Below are 19,023 nucleotides of genomic sequence, written 5' to 3'. Positions count from 1 at the left end.
TGAATATTACTTTTCACATTGTGACCCTTATTTCTGTACTACTTCCAGTGTGACGCTGCCTTCAGAGCTGGGTGGCAGTATGTATACTTGGGGAGGGGCACGTGAATGACTACAGACACAAAGAAGGGAGGCCCGATCAAATAAGTTTGAGAACCATTTGTCTAGATGAAATTACTATAAGGTGGTTACATAACTGTTATTTGAATATGGTCTTTCAACTAGTTATCAATGTTTGCATTCAAACTAGGAGGATGTATCTAGTGGGGTCTTTCTGGAGTCTGTCAGTACTATTCAATTACTTGGATAATGGAATGGAGAATATACTTATGAAATCTGTAGATGACACCAAAAGGGGAGGAGTTGCAAGCACCTTGGAGGACAGGATTAGAATTCAAAACAACCTTGACAAATTGGAGAACTGGTCTGAAATTGACAAGATTAAATTCAATAAAGACAAGTGCAAAATACTACACTCAGGAAAGAAAAATCAAATGCACAACTACAAAAGGGGGAATAACTGGCAAGGTGGTAGTACTGCTGAAAAGTAACTGGGCGTTCTAGTAGATCAGAAATTAGATGAGTCATCAATATGATGCAGTTGTGAAAAAGGTTAATATTCCAAGTTGTATTAAGAGGAGTCTGGTATGTGAGACACAAGTAGTAATTGTTCTGCTTTGTCTGGCATTTGTAGGGTCTCAGTTGGAGTACTGGGTTCAGTTTTTAAGAAAGATGTGACCAAGCCTATCCAATAAATTCTTGGACTGCATTGCAGACAACTTTTTATTTCAGAAGGTTGAAAAAGCTACTGGGGGGAAGCTGTTCTAGACTTGATTTTAACAAATAGGGAGCAACTCGTTGAGAATTTGAAAGTAGAAGGCAGCTTGGGTGAAAGTGATCATGAAATCATAGAGTTTGCAATTCTAAGGAAGGGTAGAAGGGAGTACAGCAAAATAGAGACAATGGATTTCAGGAAGGCGGATTTTGGGAAGCTCAGAGAGCTGATAGGTAAGGTCCCATGGGAATCAAGACTGAGGGGAAAAACAACTGAGGAGAGTTGGCAGTTTTTAAAAGGGTCACTATTAAGGGCCCAAAAGCAAGCTATTCCGCTGGGTAGGAAAGATAGAAAATGTGGCAAAAGACCACCTTGGCTTAACCATGAGATCTTGCATGATGTAAAAAATAAAAAGGAGTCATAAAAAATGGAAACTAGGACAGATTACGAAGGATGAATATAGGCAAACAACACAGGAATGCAGGGACAAGATTAGAAAGGCAAAGGCACAAAATGAGCTCAAACTAGCTACGGGAATAAAGGGAAACAAGATGGCTTTTTATCAATACATTAGAAGCAAGAGGAAGACCAAGGACAGGGTAGGCCCACTGCTCAGTGAAGAGGGAGAAACAGTAACAGGAAACTTGGAAATGGCAGAGATGCTTAATGACTTCTTTGTTTCGGTCTTCACCGAGAAGTCTGAAGGAATGCCTAACGTAGTGAATGCTAATGGGAAGGGGACAGGTTTAGCACAGGGATAGGCAACCTATGGCACGTGTGCTGAAGGCGGCATGCGAGCTGATTTTCAGTGGCACTCACACTGCCCGGGTCCTGGCCACCAGTTCGAGGGGCTCTGCATTTTAATTTAATTTTAAATGAAACTTCTTAAACATTTTTAAAACCTTATTTACTTTACATACAACCATAGTTTAGTTATATATTATAGACTTAGAGAAAGAGACCGTCTAAAAACGTTAAAATGTATTACCGGCACGCGAAACCTTGTGGGAGAGTTAGCTTGGGTCCTTCTACTCTGCGCTGGTTAGGCCTCAACTGGAGTATTGTGTCCTGTTGTGGGCACCGCATTTCAAGAAAGATGTGGAGAAATTGGAGAGGGTCCAGAGAAGAACAACAAGAATGATTAAAGGTCTTGAGAACATGACCTATGAAGGAAGGCTGAAAGAATTGGGTTTGTTTAGTTTGGAAAAGAGAAGACTGAGAGGGGACATGATAGCAGTTTTCAGGTATCTAAAAGGGTGTCCTAGGAGGAGGGAGAAAACTTATTCACCTTAGCCTCTAAGGATAGAACAAACAGCAATGGGCTTAAACTGCAGCAAGGGAAGTTGGACATTAAGAAAAAGTTCCTAACTGTCAGGGTGGTTAAACGCTGGAATAAATTGCCTAGGGAGGTTGCACAATCTCCATCTCCGGAGATATTTAAGAGTAGGTTAGAAAAATGTCTAACAGGGATGGTCTAGACCAGGGGTCGGCAACCTTTCAGAAGTGGTGTGCCGAGTCTTCATTTATTCACTCCAATGTAAGGTTTTGCGTGCCAGTCATACATTTTAACGTTTTTAGAAGGTCTCTTTCTATAGTCTATAATATAGAACTAAACTATTGTTGTATGTAAAGTAAATAAGGGTTTATGAGGAGGATGGTGATCAATTGTTCTCCATGTCCACTGAAGGTACGACAAGAAGTAATGGGCTTAATCTGCCCATTACTAAATCTGAGATTTAGGTTAGATATTAGGAAAAGCTATTTAACTATAAGTTCTGGAATAGGTTCCAAAGGCAATTGTGGAATCCCCATCAGTGGAGGTTTTTAAAGAACCAGTTAGAGCAACACCTCTCAGGAATGGTGTTGGTAGACTTGGTCCTGTCACTTAAAGCCACATGCACTAAGACAACTCCTCATGGTCCCTTCCAACCCAACATTTCTATGATTCTATGAAGTCTCTTACAGTGACCTCTCCACAGATCAGCTAGTAGGAGATGCTGCAACTTGTGCCATTGTTCTCTGAATCCTCTACTCTCAAGACCAAAGATGAGAAAAATAAGAATCCAGATTTTCTCTTGCATAGCAGTACAATAAGCTGCTCCCATCATTGGACTATAACTTTTAAATAAGAAACTGCTTCATTTCAAGGGGTTTAAAAAAACTAAATCTTTGTTTATCAGGGGAAGGATTCCACAAAGAATGTTTATCACTGCAGTATTCTCATTCTCTGGTCTTGTGCTCCTAGTGTGAGAGAGAGCAGATTTTCTCCTAATTCTAAGACTCAAACCTCTGAGATGAAGGCTGCTAACACAAAACACCCCACCTGGTCAGTTTGTGGCAACAACTACCACATTTCAGCAGATGTGAAGATCTCAAAGCACACACACTGAAAGAGGCCTTTCCGAAGTCTAAGTCCAGGGCAAAATAAAGTGGCTGAAGGAGACTCTACAATTCTATAAAATGCAGTACAGTTGGAAAACAAAGCCAAAAACGTGAAAGGTCTTGCTAGTCAGCAGCCATGTGGCCCAAAGTGCCAAAGGTGAGGAACCTCATTATATAAGTAGACAATATGTTAACAGCTGACTCGAAGGCATACAAACCAGTAAAGGATTATTTGACTGCTTGATACAATCTGGGTGGACATAGAAAAGCAGTTGTTGTTCCAAAAGGGAGACCATTACCTGGTATAGTCAATTAAGAGCCATCTAAAAGTTCTAGCAATTGTAGTAATGGCTACAGTGTGTAACTACTGTGTATGTAACAAGAAAAGTCTCATTAATTGCTACTGCCCTGCTACCAAAAAGCTTTGACCTGGAGCAGGTATTAGAAGTCTCAGGCACGCATGTGATTAGACTAGGATGATATATTTATTTTTAAAAAGTTTAGTCTGTGTTTAGACAATTTCTTCTGGCTGCTTTGGGAGCCCATCTAGTTACTAAGGGTACATCTACACTACAGCGGGGAGTCGATTTAAGATACGCAAATTCAGCTACGTGAATAGCGTAGCTGAATTTGACATATTGCAGCCGACTTACCCCGTTGTGAGGACGGCGGCAAAATCGACTTCTGCCGCTTTCCGTCGGCGGCGCTTACTACCACCTCCGCTGGTGGAGTTAGAGCGCCGATTTGGGGATCGATTGTCGCGTCCCGACGGGACGCGATAAATCGATCCCCGAGAGGTCGATTTCTACCCGCCGATTCAGGCGGGTAGTATAGACCAGACCTTAGAGTGTCATGCAGAAGCTGGTGGGGGGGAGGAGAAGATGGTCAGAGGAGAGTGTGTCTGGTGCATTGGAGTTCAGAACCATGCAATAGAGCTGACCCTCAGCTTGCCTCCACCCCGTGCTGCACAGGCATATATAGCTATCTACAGCACATCTACTGTTCTTGGTGAGCCTCTAACCTTGGTGAGCATCAAGGCAACTTCCACAGCAGACCCCATTCTGCTTTCAGAATTAATGGCTCTAACTGAGATTGACATTGAGGAAGAATCAGTGGCCCACTCCCAATTGTCATCTTAAGGAGTGGGCAGTGGCCACATTCTTCCCTCTGATATTACAGCTGACAAATTAGCATTAGACTTTAGCATTGATGGAAGTACTGTATTCTATAGTTTGCAAACAGACCAGTACACAGGTGAGAAACAGCCTGTGTGCTAGATCTAGGCTGTGACATATTTGAGGCCCATATGCCATTTACCTAATGCAAAAATCTCCACTCTGTTTAAAAAAAGTGTAGGGTTCATGGTTGCAAAAACAACCTTCCAAATACGAACAGACACTAACCCATGCATTGATGTCTATGGGAATCAATAGCTTTGAGAGGGGTGAACTCCTAGGCTCCTATAATGTCACCGAACTATCAACTCTAAAGCCAATGACATCTAGGGAAAGTTTTACTATTCCACGGCCCTTCACATGGGCAGTGGAAATAGGGTAAACGGGCAGAAGTGAAGCCCACAGGGAATTGGGAGTTATTGCTAGGAAGAAAGTGTAGAGGGAAGACAGAGAAACAAGGGCCAAGAATAATAGTGCCATGTTGTCTTACTGATATTAAATGTGATAAGGTACTCAACAAATAACAAAATATAGTTAACATATACATGCCATTGTACCTTGTTCTTTAAACTTTCCATTGATAACAGTGGCAGTTCTGGATCAAGGTTAGTATGTGTTCCTAACGTATACACCAGCCCACAGCTGATAAGTAAAAATTGGAATTTGTCTCAGCACCCTAGATTGGGTTAAGTGCATCTAATATTTGGGCAAGTTTTCTTTCTAGCCATAAAGGCCTGAATGTTAATTACAGTGAAAGCTCAGGTTCTGCAGGCAAGTCCATGGCTATTCAACAGCAGACATACAAGGTCCTGCCCTTTTCTCAATGTATGGTCTTTGTGTGCTTCTGTCTTAATGTCTGCAAGTTACTGTTTCACTGAACAAGCTGGTACATCATCAGTATAGGAAAAAATTAATATCACACAGCCTACCACAAACTGTCTCTCCCTGCCAGAGAAATGCAGTGTCTTGTCATAGGACAGTGTTTGACTCTACCTGTGCTAGCTCTGTCACGGATCTCTGTCTCTCTGGAAAGCTTGTGCACAACTGGGCTGGAGGGTTATCTATAATGTGACTTGGCTGGAAAATATCAAAACAGAATTTAAATTAATAAGTTCAATCAGTGCAATAAGTACAAATGAAAAGTATTCCACTTAGGAATGAACAATCAGTTGCACACATACGAAATGGGAAATGACTGCTTAGGAAGGAGTACTGCAGAAAGGAATCTGGGGGTCATAGTGCACCATAAACTAAATATGAGTCAACAGTGTAACACTGTAGCAAAAAAAGCAAACATCACTCGTAGATTTGATTTAAATCTCTTAATCATGATTTAAATCACTAGTCAGGAACGCTCAATTTAATCATGGATTTCTACATAAAAGTGCATTCTTGTTGGTTGTTATAACCTTAATACATATTTTTCACAACTCAGAGATAGGTGTAGGTTTCATTTTTAGAAGGTACACATTATACATTTTTAAAGTGATTTATTTTGAAAAATTTTCAGATTAGTTTTACAGCTATATCAGAAAATCAATGATTGTTTGGTTATTTCATTTACCAAAGGTAATTGAAGCAGATAGTTCACCTCCCAATGACTTCATAAATATCTCCAATTCAACATATTAATCATTAATATTTGAGGATTTTCTTGCCATGCTGTATTAGGAGAAGAACATCACCAGACAGATATTTAAATTGTTTTATTTAACTAAAACAACAATGTTATGTATTCTGGATTTTTTTCTTCAACAGCAAACATACAATATTTTAACAAAACAAGCATATGATTTTTGAATTTAAACATTCTAGTTTTTTAAAATCAGGTTTGTTTTTGTTAAAATTGTTTTTAACTAAAATAGTTAAATGAAATATTTTAAAAAAATTAAATCGACTATGTCAGCCAGGTCAACATGAGAAACTTAAAATATTGGCTTCTGCAGCTAACTGAGTTGTCTTCACCTTCACTGTCCTGTTTGTTCATAATCTGGAAAAGAAAAACAAGCTTTCCTGCTTTTTCAGGTCCCAAATGATTTCTCAATTTGGAATGAATTAGTCCAAAGGAAGAAAATATTCTTTCTACACCGGCAGAAGTTATTGCTGTTAAAAGTGAGATTATCACTTCCGTCTCTGAATCCAAGTGCTTAAGTGTCTTCCACCAGTTCACTGGTGTGATTTTCTTTAAAACATCATCAGCAAACATATATTTCTGGAATGGTTCACCCTTAGCTCTGAAGTTTATTATAGTTGGCATTATGGAGGGATGATTGCTGGATGTCCATGTCACAGCCAACTCCTCTTCTTCAGCAGTTAAGGTTTGACCCTGGTTCCGAGTATTGAGAATATTTGCAAGAAAATGAGCTGGAGACAGTCCTTGTCCCATTCGTTTTTTTAATGCTTGTAATTTAACTCTGTCATTGCATATTTCTCTTTTTAAGATCTTACTCAGTTCCTTCCAAATTTCAACAGCGTCAGCAATAAAAGAGCTATTTCCCTGCATTTTGTTCAAGGCTACAGAAATAGGCTTCAGGGTACTCAGCATGTGTTCAACATTTCTCTTAAGCCCAATGTTGAGAACTTTGGCTGTGACAGTGTCATCTATTTTTTCACAGTTTTGTTCACAAACTATCATCCGATTAGTCCAGTTCTTGATATAGTGCTCAAAACAGTCCACTACTGAGTTCCATTGCACGTCTTGTGGGAGAGTTAGCTTGGGTCCTTCCCCTTTTTTCAGAGCAGCTGCTGCAAAGTGGTTGTTATGGAAGTATTTTCCAATTTCAACAACATTAGCCTTTATTTCTGGAACACTGAAGTCTTTGGCTAGGAGGTTCATCAAATGAGCACTGCAACGGTATGTTATTAGGTTGGGACTTGCTTCACTCTCTTCTAAATTTCTTCTCATCTTGGATACATTTGCAGCATTGTCTGTGACCAATTTTTCCACAGTTTGTTATAGCTTTTACTGCTACTTCTTGTAAGTATTCTCTGTGTGTCTTTCCTGATGTATCAATTGTTTCTGTAAGGAAGACATTCCCTTCTTCTGTTGTCACTCAAGCACATACAACAGGATCACTGTGGACATTGCTTCACCCATCAAGACTCAGGTTAACAATTTTACCCTCTAGAACTTATGCGCACTGCTCAATTTCTCTTTCATACACTTTATCCAGCAATTTGCCTGCAACATCTGCTCTGTTGGGTGGACTGTATCCTGGTCTTAATGACTGAACCGTATTAATGAAGTGTGGGTTCTCAATCATACGGAAAGGAGAGTCTGTTGCATAAACAAACTGGGCAATTTTTTCATCAATTACCTTTTTGTAATCTGCTGGTTCTTATCACAAACGTATCTATGGTTGTTTCTGGATGATGGAGATTTTTTTTTTGCTACAGGTGATATACTGTGGCTATGTGATATACAGGATGTGACTGAAACACTATCATTGGCAGATAACTCTGAAACTATAGAAAATGATGGTGATCTTGAAGGTAGATAGTCTTCAGAATCCTGTATGAGGATGGATTCTCCTAAACAAAATAAGTCAATGCATTTATTTAATTATTATTACCATACTGCTCATTTAGTATTACTCATTTCATTCAGTAACACTCAGTACTACTTTAAAGGTGAAATTGTAAAAGGAAGATCTGCCTATTTCAGCTATTTATTTTTTAATCACAACTGCATCTGAAATGATAGAACCACAGAGTAACAACTATAGTTTTTGCTCAAACATGAGAATTCAAGAATAGTCCAGAAGGAAGACAGGCAGTCCTTAAGAAAGAAGTATGAAATGAAAAAGTTTACCAACCTGAAGATCCTGCAGGTTCAGACATGTTCCTTTCATCATCTTCAACGCAGATTCCTCCTGAGAAGGAACACTTCTCAGGATGATGTTTCATTCGGGCAACCAGGCCTTGCATTTCTTTGTTGCACTGTTTGCATTTTGCACACATGCCTGTCTTACCCACAGGTGGAGGAACTTCATTAAAATATTCCCAAACTGGGTCTCTTTTATGGCCTGCTGCCATTATAGATTTTCCCTTCTAGTGAGAGAATAGTAGGGTAGATCTCAATCAATGACTGCTACACTCAGAAAGACCTCAAGACTTCTGGAATATGCTGCTCAAACAGTTTCACTTTTGTTTCTACTGCCTGTCCCTCCCTTCTCACATTTATCTCCAGACTTCTTCTCCTTGTCCAGATCTATTCCGCCACCAACAATCTTCTGTTCATTGAACTTTTTGAAACTTTTCACTTTTAGAGAGAGGTAAAGGATTGACTCTGTGTGCACAACTTTGCAGAGGGACAATAAGGTTGAGGTCTGTTATTTCTCACCTCTCTATATTATTTATTTATTTAAAACATTTTTGCTGTTAACAAGAATGTTATCTCTGGAGACAGAAATCCAGAATTTGAGAACTGCAAAACTAAGCATCTCTGATGGTATCTTCTAGACTGAGCACTGAGTCCTAGTGGGTAGATAGAAAGATTAACCTAAATAATCTATACAGAAGCCCCTGGAACCCCATAAATTTGGGTCCATAATCCATGAACCATTGGAACTCATTTACAAAACTTTTCTTAAATATTACATGAATATATTGTCTCATACTATAGAATTAGAAATTATAATCCCCATTCCATGATGAGATAGTTTTAATTAAGATTTATTATAGCTTTAAGATATCTTTAGATAGGTTTTTTCCTCAAAAAGCATTTTATCAAAAAAATCTGATTTAAATTAAAAAATCATTTTTTTTTATCCACCCTGCTCTCTGCCAGGCTTTGTCTCCTCCCTCCATTCATGCTGCCTGGTAGAGTGTGAGGCTACATTAACAACAATGTGTTAACTCTTGAGGACTCAGACAAGTTCTAGTTCATCATTTAGCAGTAAGGCATTCCCTGGGAAATATCCTACCCTCTTCCACCGTCTGACTTCACCACCTCAACCAAGTTTCACAATCATCATTGCTGTGTACAGTATTAAATTGTTTAAAACTTATACTGTGTATATGTGTCTGGTGAAGAAAATTTCCTGGAACCTAACCCCCCCCCCCCCACACACACACACTTACATTAATTCTTATGGGGAAATTGGATTTGCTTAACATTGTTTAGTTTAAAGTGGCATTTTTCAGGAACATAACTACAACGTTAAGCGAGGAGTTACTGTACTAATGCAAGAAGTATGGGGAATAAGCAGGAAGAACTTGAAATGCTAGTTAATAAACACAACTATGACACAGTTGGAATCATAGAGACTTGGTGGGATAATACGCATGACTAGAATATTGGTATAGAAGGGTACAGCTTGCTCAGGAAGGACAGGCAGGGAAAAAAGGGAGGAGGTGTTGCCTTATATATTAAAAATTTATACACTTGGACCAAGGTTGAGATGGATATAGGAGACAGACTTGCTGAAAGTCTCCGGGTAAAAATAAAAGGGATAAAAAACCAGGATGATGTCATGAGAGGGGTCCACGTAACCAAGCAGAAGTGGATGAATAAGGCCCTACCAAATTCATGGTCCCTTTTGGTTAATTTCATGGTCATAGGATTTTAAAAATCATAAATTTCATGATTTCACCTATTTAAATCTGAAATTTCACGGTGTTGAAATTGTAGGGGTCTTGACCCAAAAAGGAGTTCTGGAGAGGTTGCAAAGTTATTGTGTGGGGGGGTTGCGGTACTGCTATCCTTACTTCTGCGCTCCTGCTGGCGGCTGCGCTGCTTTCAGAGCTGGGCAGCTGGAGAGCGGTGGCTGCTGGCTGGGAGCCCAGGTCTGAAGGCAGAGCTGCCGCCAGCAGCAGCGCAGAAGTAAGGATGGTATGGTATGGTATTGCCACCCTTACTTCTAGGCTGCTGTCTGCAGAGTTGGGCCCTCAGTCAGCAGCCACCTCTCTCTGGCCGCCCAGCTCTGAAGACAGAAGCAAGCGTAGTATGGTATTGCCACGGGACGCTGCCTTCAGAGCTGGGCACCTGGCCAACAGCTGCCGCTCTCTGGCCGCCTAGCATTGAAGGCAACGCAGAAGTAAGGGTGGCAATACTATGACCCCCCCAAAAAAAATAACCTTGTGACCCCCCTGCAACTCACTTTTGGATCAGGACCCCCAATTTGAGAAACGCTGGTCTCCCCCCACGAAATCTGTATAGTGGAGGGTAAAAGCGCAGAAAAGACTTCACAGGGGGAGACCAGAGTTCACGGTCCATGATGCGTTTTTCATGGCCATGAGTTTGGTAAGGACCTATGGATGACGCTTTTTTTAAGCAACTAACAAAATCATTGAAAGCACAGGACTTGGTGGTGATTGGGGACTTCAACTACCCAGACATCTGTTGGGAAAATAACACAGCAGGACACAGATTATCCAACAAGTTCTTGGAATGAATTGGTGACACTTATTTCAGAAGGTAGAGAAAGCTACTAGGGGAGAGGTTGTTCTAGATTTGATTTTGACAAATAGGGAGGAACTGGTTGAGAATTTGAAAGCGGAAGGCAGCTTAGGTAAAAGTGATCATGAAATGGTAGAGAGGAATGGTAGGAGGGAAAACAGCACAATAAAGATAATGGATTTCAAGAAGGCAGACTTTAGAAAACTCAGGGAGTTGGGAGGTAAGATTCCATGGGAAGCAAGTCTATGGGAAAAACAGTTCAAGAGAGTTGGCCGTTTTTCAAAGAGATATTATTAAGGGCACCTTGATCCCACTGCATAGGAAAATAGGAAGTATTGCAAGAGACCACCTTGGCTTAACCAGGAGCTCTTCAATGATCTGAGACTCAAAGAAGAATCCTACAAAAAGTGGAAACTAGGTTAAATTTCAAAGGATGAATATAAACAAATAACACACGTATGTAGTGACAAAATTAGAACGGCCAAGGCACAAAACAAGATTAAACTAGGAAGAGACATAAAAGGTAACAAGAAAACATTCTACAAATACATTAGAAGCAAGACCAAGGACAGGGTAGGCCCATTACTCAATAGGGGAGGGGTGGGGGAGGGAGAGAACAATAACAGAAAATGTGGAAATGGCAGAAGTGCTAAATGACTTTTTGTTTTCACTAAAAAGGTTAGTAATGACTGGATGTCTAACATAGTGTAGGATCAGAAGATAGGATCAGTAGGATCAGAAGCTAAAATAGGGAAAGAACAAGTTAAAAATTACTTAGATAAGTTGGATGTCTTCAAGTCACCAGGGCCTGATTAAATACATCCTAGAATACTCAAGGAGCTGACTAAGGCGATATCTGAAAAGTCATGGAAGACGGGAGAGATTCCAGAGGACTTGAAAAGGGCAAATATAGTGCCAATCTATAAAAATGGAAATAAAGACAACCTGGGGAATTACAGACCTATCAGCTTAACTTCAGTACCCGGAAAGATAATGAAGCAAATAATTAAGCAAGCAATTTGCAAACATGTAGAAGATAATAAGGTGATAAGTAACTGTCAGGATTTGTCAAGAACAAATCATGTCAAACCAACCGAATAGCTTTCTTTGACAGAGCAACAAGCCTTGTTGATAGAGGGGAAGCATTTGATGTGGTATATCTTGAATTTAGTTACGCTTTTGATACCGTCTCACATGACCTTCTCATAAACAAACTAGGGAAATACAATCTAGATGGAGCTACTGTAAGGTGGGTGCATAACTGGTTGGAAAACCTTCCCAGAGAGTAGTTATCAGTGGTTCATAGTCAAGCTGGAAAGGCATATCAAGTGGGGTCCTGCAGGGATCAGTTCTGGGTCCGGTTCTGTTCAATATCTTCATCAATGATTTAGATAATGGCATAGAGAATACACTTATGTCTGTGGACGATATCAAGCTGGGAGGGGTTGCAAATGCTTTGGAGGATAGGATTAAAATCAAAATGATCTGGACAAACTGGAGAAATGGTCTGAAGTAAATTACTCCTTGTGCTTAGCATACCAGAGGCAGATATGAGGTCTACATCAATTTTGAAAGGAAAAATATTCCAATTTTCAAAGCCTGATTGTATCAGCATAACAGATGTATAAAGCTTTATTTTCATTTTACCAGGTAAGTAACAAGCCCAAACTTTATACCAGTTCAAAACTTTAACATCTCCAATCTAAGGTACTCTGCACCAAAAAAGCACTTTGCTAACTCATATACGTATATCTACATATTTTTAGTGAACCACGTACCTTTCAGAGAGGTACCAATGCCAATGCTATTTTTTCTTCCCAGAAATACAAGTAAAGGATCCACTAAAATAATTACTGTAGCCCCATCAAAAAAAGAACAAAAGAAAAGAAAAAGTGAAACACAGGCTGAAATAACCCACACTGTAATGAGCATAGAAGAACCAAAACAGTTACACCTCTAACCTGAGCATATGCTTATCAGGAGCATAATTACTGTCTGATGTTATAGTGGTACTGATAGACCGAGCCCTGTGTATGCTGTAGCATACTGACCCCATATTCCATGGCAAGAACTCCTAAATTCAACATCATTATAATATTTCAATGAAAATACCCTTTGTTCCCTTCCCTCATCCCCCAGGTCCATTTCCACTGTATTTCCATTAACCTAAATTAGTCAGGGACTGGGAAACACCAGAAGTATAGGCTACCTATAGAACATTACATGAGCCTGGGAGATGAGCAGCTGAAGCTCTACAAGCTCTCCCATCCCCTTCCATGCATGTGGGGAAGGAGGATGTGAACTGAGCCACCCAGAAAGCACCATGGCGCTGAAGATAGGAGAGTGGAACTAGGCTGCTTGGAGAACATTGTAAAAAGACCACTATAAAAAAAAACTAACCAAACTCAGGGTTTTTTTTTTTTTTTTGGTACTTGAGTATTTTTGTTATATTCTTCAGAGAACTTCACTACCCCACTCTCCAAGCCTTGGCTACTACAGTAGCCCTCACTTAACATGCTCCCACTTAACATTGTTTTGATGTTTCATCCCTGCTCCATTAGAGAACATGCTCGTTTAAAGTTGTGCAATGCTCCCTTATAACATCATTTGGCCGCCTGCTTTGTCCATGGCTTGCAGGATTCTCCAGAAGAACAGCAACTTTATGAGAGCATTGCACAACTTGTAACAGGGTGGGCTGGCAGCCCTCCTATCAGCTTCCCCCCCCCCCACCCCCCGAGTGTCTCCCGCTCACCAGCATATTCCACGGATCAGCACCTTCCCCCTGCTCCCCCGCCTCCTGCCCACAGCAATCAGCTGTTTTGCAGCATTCAGGAGGTGGGGGGGGGGAAGGAGCAAGGATGCGGTGTGCTCCGAGGAGGAGGTGGAGCGGGGCTGGGAAGAGGTGGGGCAAGGGTGGGAGTTTGGAGGAAGGGGTGGAGTGGGCAGGCCTGGGGCAGAGCCAGAGGTTGAGCCACTCCTCAGCAAAGTCAGTGCCTGTGCTTGCACAGTAGGGGAAGCTGGCACCGCTGCTGCTCAAGGCATTTCCTAGCCTACAATGACACCTTCAGCCTCCTTGCCTGCCTCATTGTCTGCAGTGGGCTGTGACTGTGTGGGGTAAGGCGGGGGCATCTCCCTACTACAGTACAGTATGGTACAGTATGTATGTTTGTAAACACACACCACGTGCACGCTAACCCTCCCCCCCCCCTCCCCAGCAATTCACTTTTGCTTTATGGCCCAGCTGCCGCCCTGCTCAGGAATAGGGCGCTACAAGAAGTGCTTGCGAGGCCACAAGCTGCCTGCAAAGCAGCTGCAGGGGGTGTACAGCAGCAGCCCTGCCTTGCTGTCTTGCGGCTGAATAAACAATGTTCCATCCGCTCCCCACTCTTCGCTGGAGGGGGGTAAGAACACAGGGGGTGGCAGCCTGCCCAAAGCAAGTTACAGTAATAGCGTTCCAGTGCCTGCTTCGCTGTAGCAAGAGGGAGACGCAGCATAGAGTTGCACAGAACCCATGAAAGTCTGTGAAATCCAAGGGAGCTTTGCCATTCACTTTAATGCCAGCTGCATCTCTTAGCCCCTGCATTCACACAGCAGGGAGGGGCACAGCCTGGGTGCTGAGTGCATGGTTCTAGGGGAGATACAGCAGGGCCAGTTTTCCAGGGCACCCTGGAAGACAGGCCTTTGGTCCTCCAGCAGGGCTTCTGTGAAAGTAAGAACCTCCATAACTAGTCCTAGCCTAAACCCACAGGGCTTCCAGTAGGGAAGCAGATTACCATGAAGAATGACATGGGTTATCCAAATTCTTTCCCTTGCAATAGTTGATTGATGCTGTATGACCCCGGCCACTCCAGGCTGAAGGGAGTGAAGAGTAGCACATGCATGCGCCATCTGGAGGAGCATCACCCAGCACCATGAGTCAAAAACATCCAGCAAGTGATAGTGGAGTGCCTAGTAGTAACAGTACCACTAGCACCAAGAAAACCAGGAAAATCATTGGTATGGGTACTAAATTAGACATTTTAAAGCGTTTTGATGTAGGCGAGCATGCAGTAGACATAGGCATCACTCTAGGTCTTACTCCAACCACTATGAGAACAATTCGGAATAATGCCGACAAGATCAGGGCTAGTGCTCAGTGTGTAACACCACTTAGTGTTACTACAATAAGTTGATCAAGAAGTAGTTTGCTGGAAAACATGAAGCATCTTCTCTCACTGTGGATAGAGGATCAAAACCAGTGGAACATATCTTTAAGTTTGCTAGTGATACAAGCTAAGGCAAAAAGTTTGTATGATAATTTGAAGAGAGACCAAGGTGAAGGGTCACAGAGACTTTCACAGCAAGTCGGGGATGGTTTGATCGGTTCAAGAGGTACCTGCATAACATCAAGACGGCTAATGCTGATACTGCAGCAGCTAAAAAATTCCCCGATTATCTCAAAAAAATAATTGAGGAAGGTGGCTACTCCCTTAAACAAGTCTTCAATGTCGATGAAATGGGCCTGTAATGCAAGAGGATGCCTGAGCGGACTTACATTTCCTGAGAGGAGAAGACAGTGCCTGGATTTAAAGCAGCTAAAGACTCTTTAACCTTGCTTCTAGGTGGTAATGCTGCGGGAGACATGAAGGTGAAATCGTTGACAGTGCACCAATATGAAACACCACGCACTCTCAAGGAATTTTCAAAAGGAACATCTTCTGGTCATTTGGAGATCCAATAAGAAGGCATGGATAACTGGAGCTATTTTTTCAGAATGGCTGACTGTCTATGCCATCCCTGCATGGAAGGAATACTGTGCCAAGGAAAATCTTGATTTCAAGATTTTATTGCTTATTGATAATGCATTGGCTCATCCAATCAACCTGGATGACCTGTGTGAAAACGTCTAAGTTGTCTTTCTGCCACCTAGCACCACATCACTCATCCAACCCATGGACCAAGGAGCCATCGCTGCATTTAACGCGTATTACTTACGCCGTACTTTCAACCAGCTCATCAGAGGCACCGATGGGGAAAGCAAACCTACGATTTGACAATTTTGGTGTGACTACAACATTCTGAAGTGCATCAATAACATTGGTGAGTCCTGGGCTGAAGTTACTCAGGCATGCATGAATGGTGCGTGGGGGAAGTTGTGGCCTGAATGTGTCAATGACTTAAAAGGATTTAAAGATGTTGTCCCCGCTATGAAGAAAGATATCCTCGACTTGGCCAAGAAAGCAGGTTTTGATGAGGTGGAAGAAGCTGTGGAAGCAGAGAAAGAACTGACAGGAAGGGGATGCAATGCATGACAGTTCGTTAGCAAGAGTTATGCTAACTGTAACCCTAATAACGCGAGATTTGTAGAAGCGAGAAATGTGTGAGGCGAGTGGGAAAGAACTGTGTGAGAAGTTGTTGCGACCTTGTGTAGATAATTAGTGAGCAAAACAAGATATCAGAATGACCTTTGTATAAACAAAATGCAGCTGTTGCTCATTACTGTCTGTAACAAAAGGTATAAATGCTTGCTGTAATTGTTTACCTGTTGAGAGACCTGTTTAGCTCTCTCCCTCTATGCAATTGATAGAAAGTAAAGTATCTGATTTGCTGTACCCAAACAAAAAGTGAGAACTCTGTTATTCTCCGACGTTACACAACTTCTGCAATCACATGGAGAAGAGCTAACCAATGAAGATCTAATGCAACTAGACGTGACGAGAGCAATGGAAAAAGGGGGCTAAGAAGTAAAAGAAGAACCAACCCATTGAAATTTGACTGCCAAATGTCTTTCTGAAGCTGTGATAAATGAAGGGGGGGAAGCTCCATTTTATGGACACCCAGCCAGCCAGAAGCTATAAAATTCCTCTTAGTAGCTGTTCTCTAATTGCTCTATCTGTAAAGGGTTAAAAAGTCTCACTGCTATACATAGGTAAAAGGAAGTGAGTGGGCACCTGGCCGGGCACTTCCCCTCCCGGGCTCCGGCGGCGCAGGGTCCGGAGGCATGGGGGCTGCCCGAAGCCGGTAGCGCTCGGGCAGCCCGGCTCTTAAACAGAGTCGAAGAGGAGCAGAGCCTCCAGCCGCGGCGGCTCTGCTCCTCCCCGATTCTTCGGCTCTGTTTAAGAGCCGGGCTGCCCGAGCGCTACCGGCTTCGGGCAGCCCCCGTGCCTCCGGACCCTGCGCCGCCGGAGCCCGGGAGGGGAAGTGCCCGGCCGGTGGCTGGGGTCCGGAGGCAAGGGGGCTGCCTGAAGCCCATAGCGCTCGGGCAGCTCGGCTCTTAAACAGAGCCGAAGAGTCAGGGGAGGAGCAGAGCCGCCATTTTCCCGGACATGTTCGGCTTTTTGGCAATTCCCCCCAGACGGGGGTTTGACTGCCGAAAAGCCGGACATGTCCAGGAAAAAGAGGACGTATGGTAACCCTACTCTAACTGAGGTGTCTTAAAACTTGATGGGGAAGGCTAGAACTTTTTAAAATTGAAACAAGACTTCCCTTTTGTCTGTCTGCTGTTGTTCTCCAGGGGAGAGGCAGACAGGGCAGAGTTATGCTGTAAGAATCTTGGGCCAGGTATGAAAAAAATCATCGGTATCATACCTAGAAACTACTCATTTGAAACCCCAGATATGTAAGTAGATCAGGAAATGTCTAGGAAGACACAACTAGGTTTATCTCTTTTTATTTCTTTACATCTTGTGGACTCCTCAGTGCTAACCCCAGGTTCTTTTGTTTTGCTTGTAACCTTTAAACTGGACCTCAAGAAAGCTATTGTTGATGCTTAATCCTTGTAGTTTTTTTTTTTTTTAAAATCTAGCAAATGCCTGAGTTTCCAATTGTATTTTCTTTTCTTTTTTTTTAAATAAAATTTTACTTTTTTAAGAACAGGATTGGATTTCTGTGTCTAAGAGGTTTGTGCACATGTTGTTTAAATTAGCTGGTGGCAACAGCTGATTTCCTTTGTTTTTCTTTCTCAGCTCTTCCGCGGAAGGGGGGTTAAAGAGCTTAAGGGAACCTCACAGGAAGGAATTCCCAAGTGCGCCTTCCTGGGCTCTGAAACGGGTTTTGCTCTTGCATTTACCAATCCAAGGTCAGAGTAAAGCTGTAACCTTGGGAGTTTAATACAAGCCTGGAGTGGCCAGAGTGGGGAATCAGCCTTCACAGAAGCTTTCCAAATGATTGAAGCTGGCTTGCAAATCCTTAGTGATGACAATCCTGACAGGGAACGCAGTTCCAAAGTGATTAGGGGAGTTGGTCATCTAATGACTTTCTATAAAGAAATTTACCAAGAAAAAAAAAGAAAATCAAAAAAACAATCTCTAGATGTGTTTTTTCGAGTCTGTAAAGTTCAGCAAGAACAGCAAGAGGAGCGGCTGGACAATCCACCCTCTTCCACTTTGACTCCACCACCTCAACCAAGCTTCATACTCAGCAATGATGATTGTAGTATTAAATTGTTTCTCTAAAATTGTTTAAAATTTATACTGTATATGTATATAATGCCTTTTGTCTGGCAAAAAAAAATTCCCTGGAACCTAGCCCCCCCTATTTACATTAATTTTTATGGGGAAATTAGATTTATTTAACATCATTTCGCTTAAAGTCTCATTTTTCAGGAACATAACTATACTGTTAAGTGAGGAGTTACTGTATAAAGATCTCTAAGCAGCCTGCCTCAGAACTTCCTGCACTTTGCACTTGTCTGTAAGTGGGACTCCAGTCTAAGTTTCCAAACTCCTACTACCTGGTTCCAAGGAACAGTAATCTAACTCCCCTTTATAGGGAAAACTGGAGAAGACACATATCCTGACAGAGCAGGAAGACAGAACAAAATATTGCACACCTGGCTGAAGCAAAAAGGGAAATTCTACAAAACTGCTGACTTCTGTGGCAAATTCCATGGTCTTGGAACTGCAGAACACAGAGCACCCTACTAGTTGGATTCATTATAAACTAAATGGTATATTCTGTCCTCTAATCACAGGTTAACCCAAGCACTGTACCACTGTTAAGAGTTCTGAAATACCATGCCATTCTTCCTTCTGCACTGCTGCTGGCAGTGGCGCTGCCCTCAGAGCTGGGCACTCAGCCAGCAGCCACTGCTCTCTGGCCACCCAGCTTGAGCCCGACACCTCTCAGATTAAGCACTGCTGACAGTTGTTTGTTTAACCCATTCTTAAAAACCTCCAATGACAGAAATTCCACAATTTTCCCTAATGTCTAACCCAAATCTCCCTTGCTGCAATTTAAATCCATTACTTCTTGTCCCGTCGTCAGTGGTTAAAAAGAACCATTTATCACCCTCCTCTGTAACAGCCTTTTACACA

The 19,023-nt window shown here is 42.0% G+C and overlaps 1 protein-coding gene across 1 annotated transcript in view; it reads right to left on the bottom strand.

Moving 5' to 3' along the window:
* The window catches only part of REC114 (REC114 meiotic recombination protein), a 114,359-nt gene that overhangs the window by 7,513 nt on the left and 87,823 nt on the right, over nucleotides 1-19,023 (bottom strand). The window contains exon 5 of the mRNA XM_054042456.1: nucleotides 5,323-5,406. Coding sequence (XP_053898431.1) covers nucleotides 5,323-5,406 — 84 coding nt within the window. The remainder of the gene's footprint in view (nucleotides 1-5,322; nucleotides 5,407-19,023) is intronic.

Source organism: Malaclemys terrapin, chromosome 10 (assembly GCF_027887155.1).
Source record: "Malaclemys terrapin pileata isolate rMalTer1 chromosome 10, rMalTer1.hap1, whole genome shotgun sequence".
NCBI classification, from domain to species: domain Eukaryota; kingdom Metazoa; phylum Chordata; order Testudines; family Emydidae; genus Malaclemys; species Malaclemys terrapin.
This window is presented reverse-complemented; position numbering and strand designations above follow the sequence as displayed.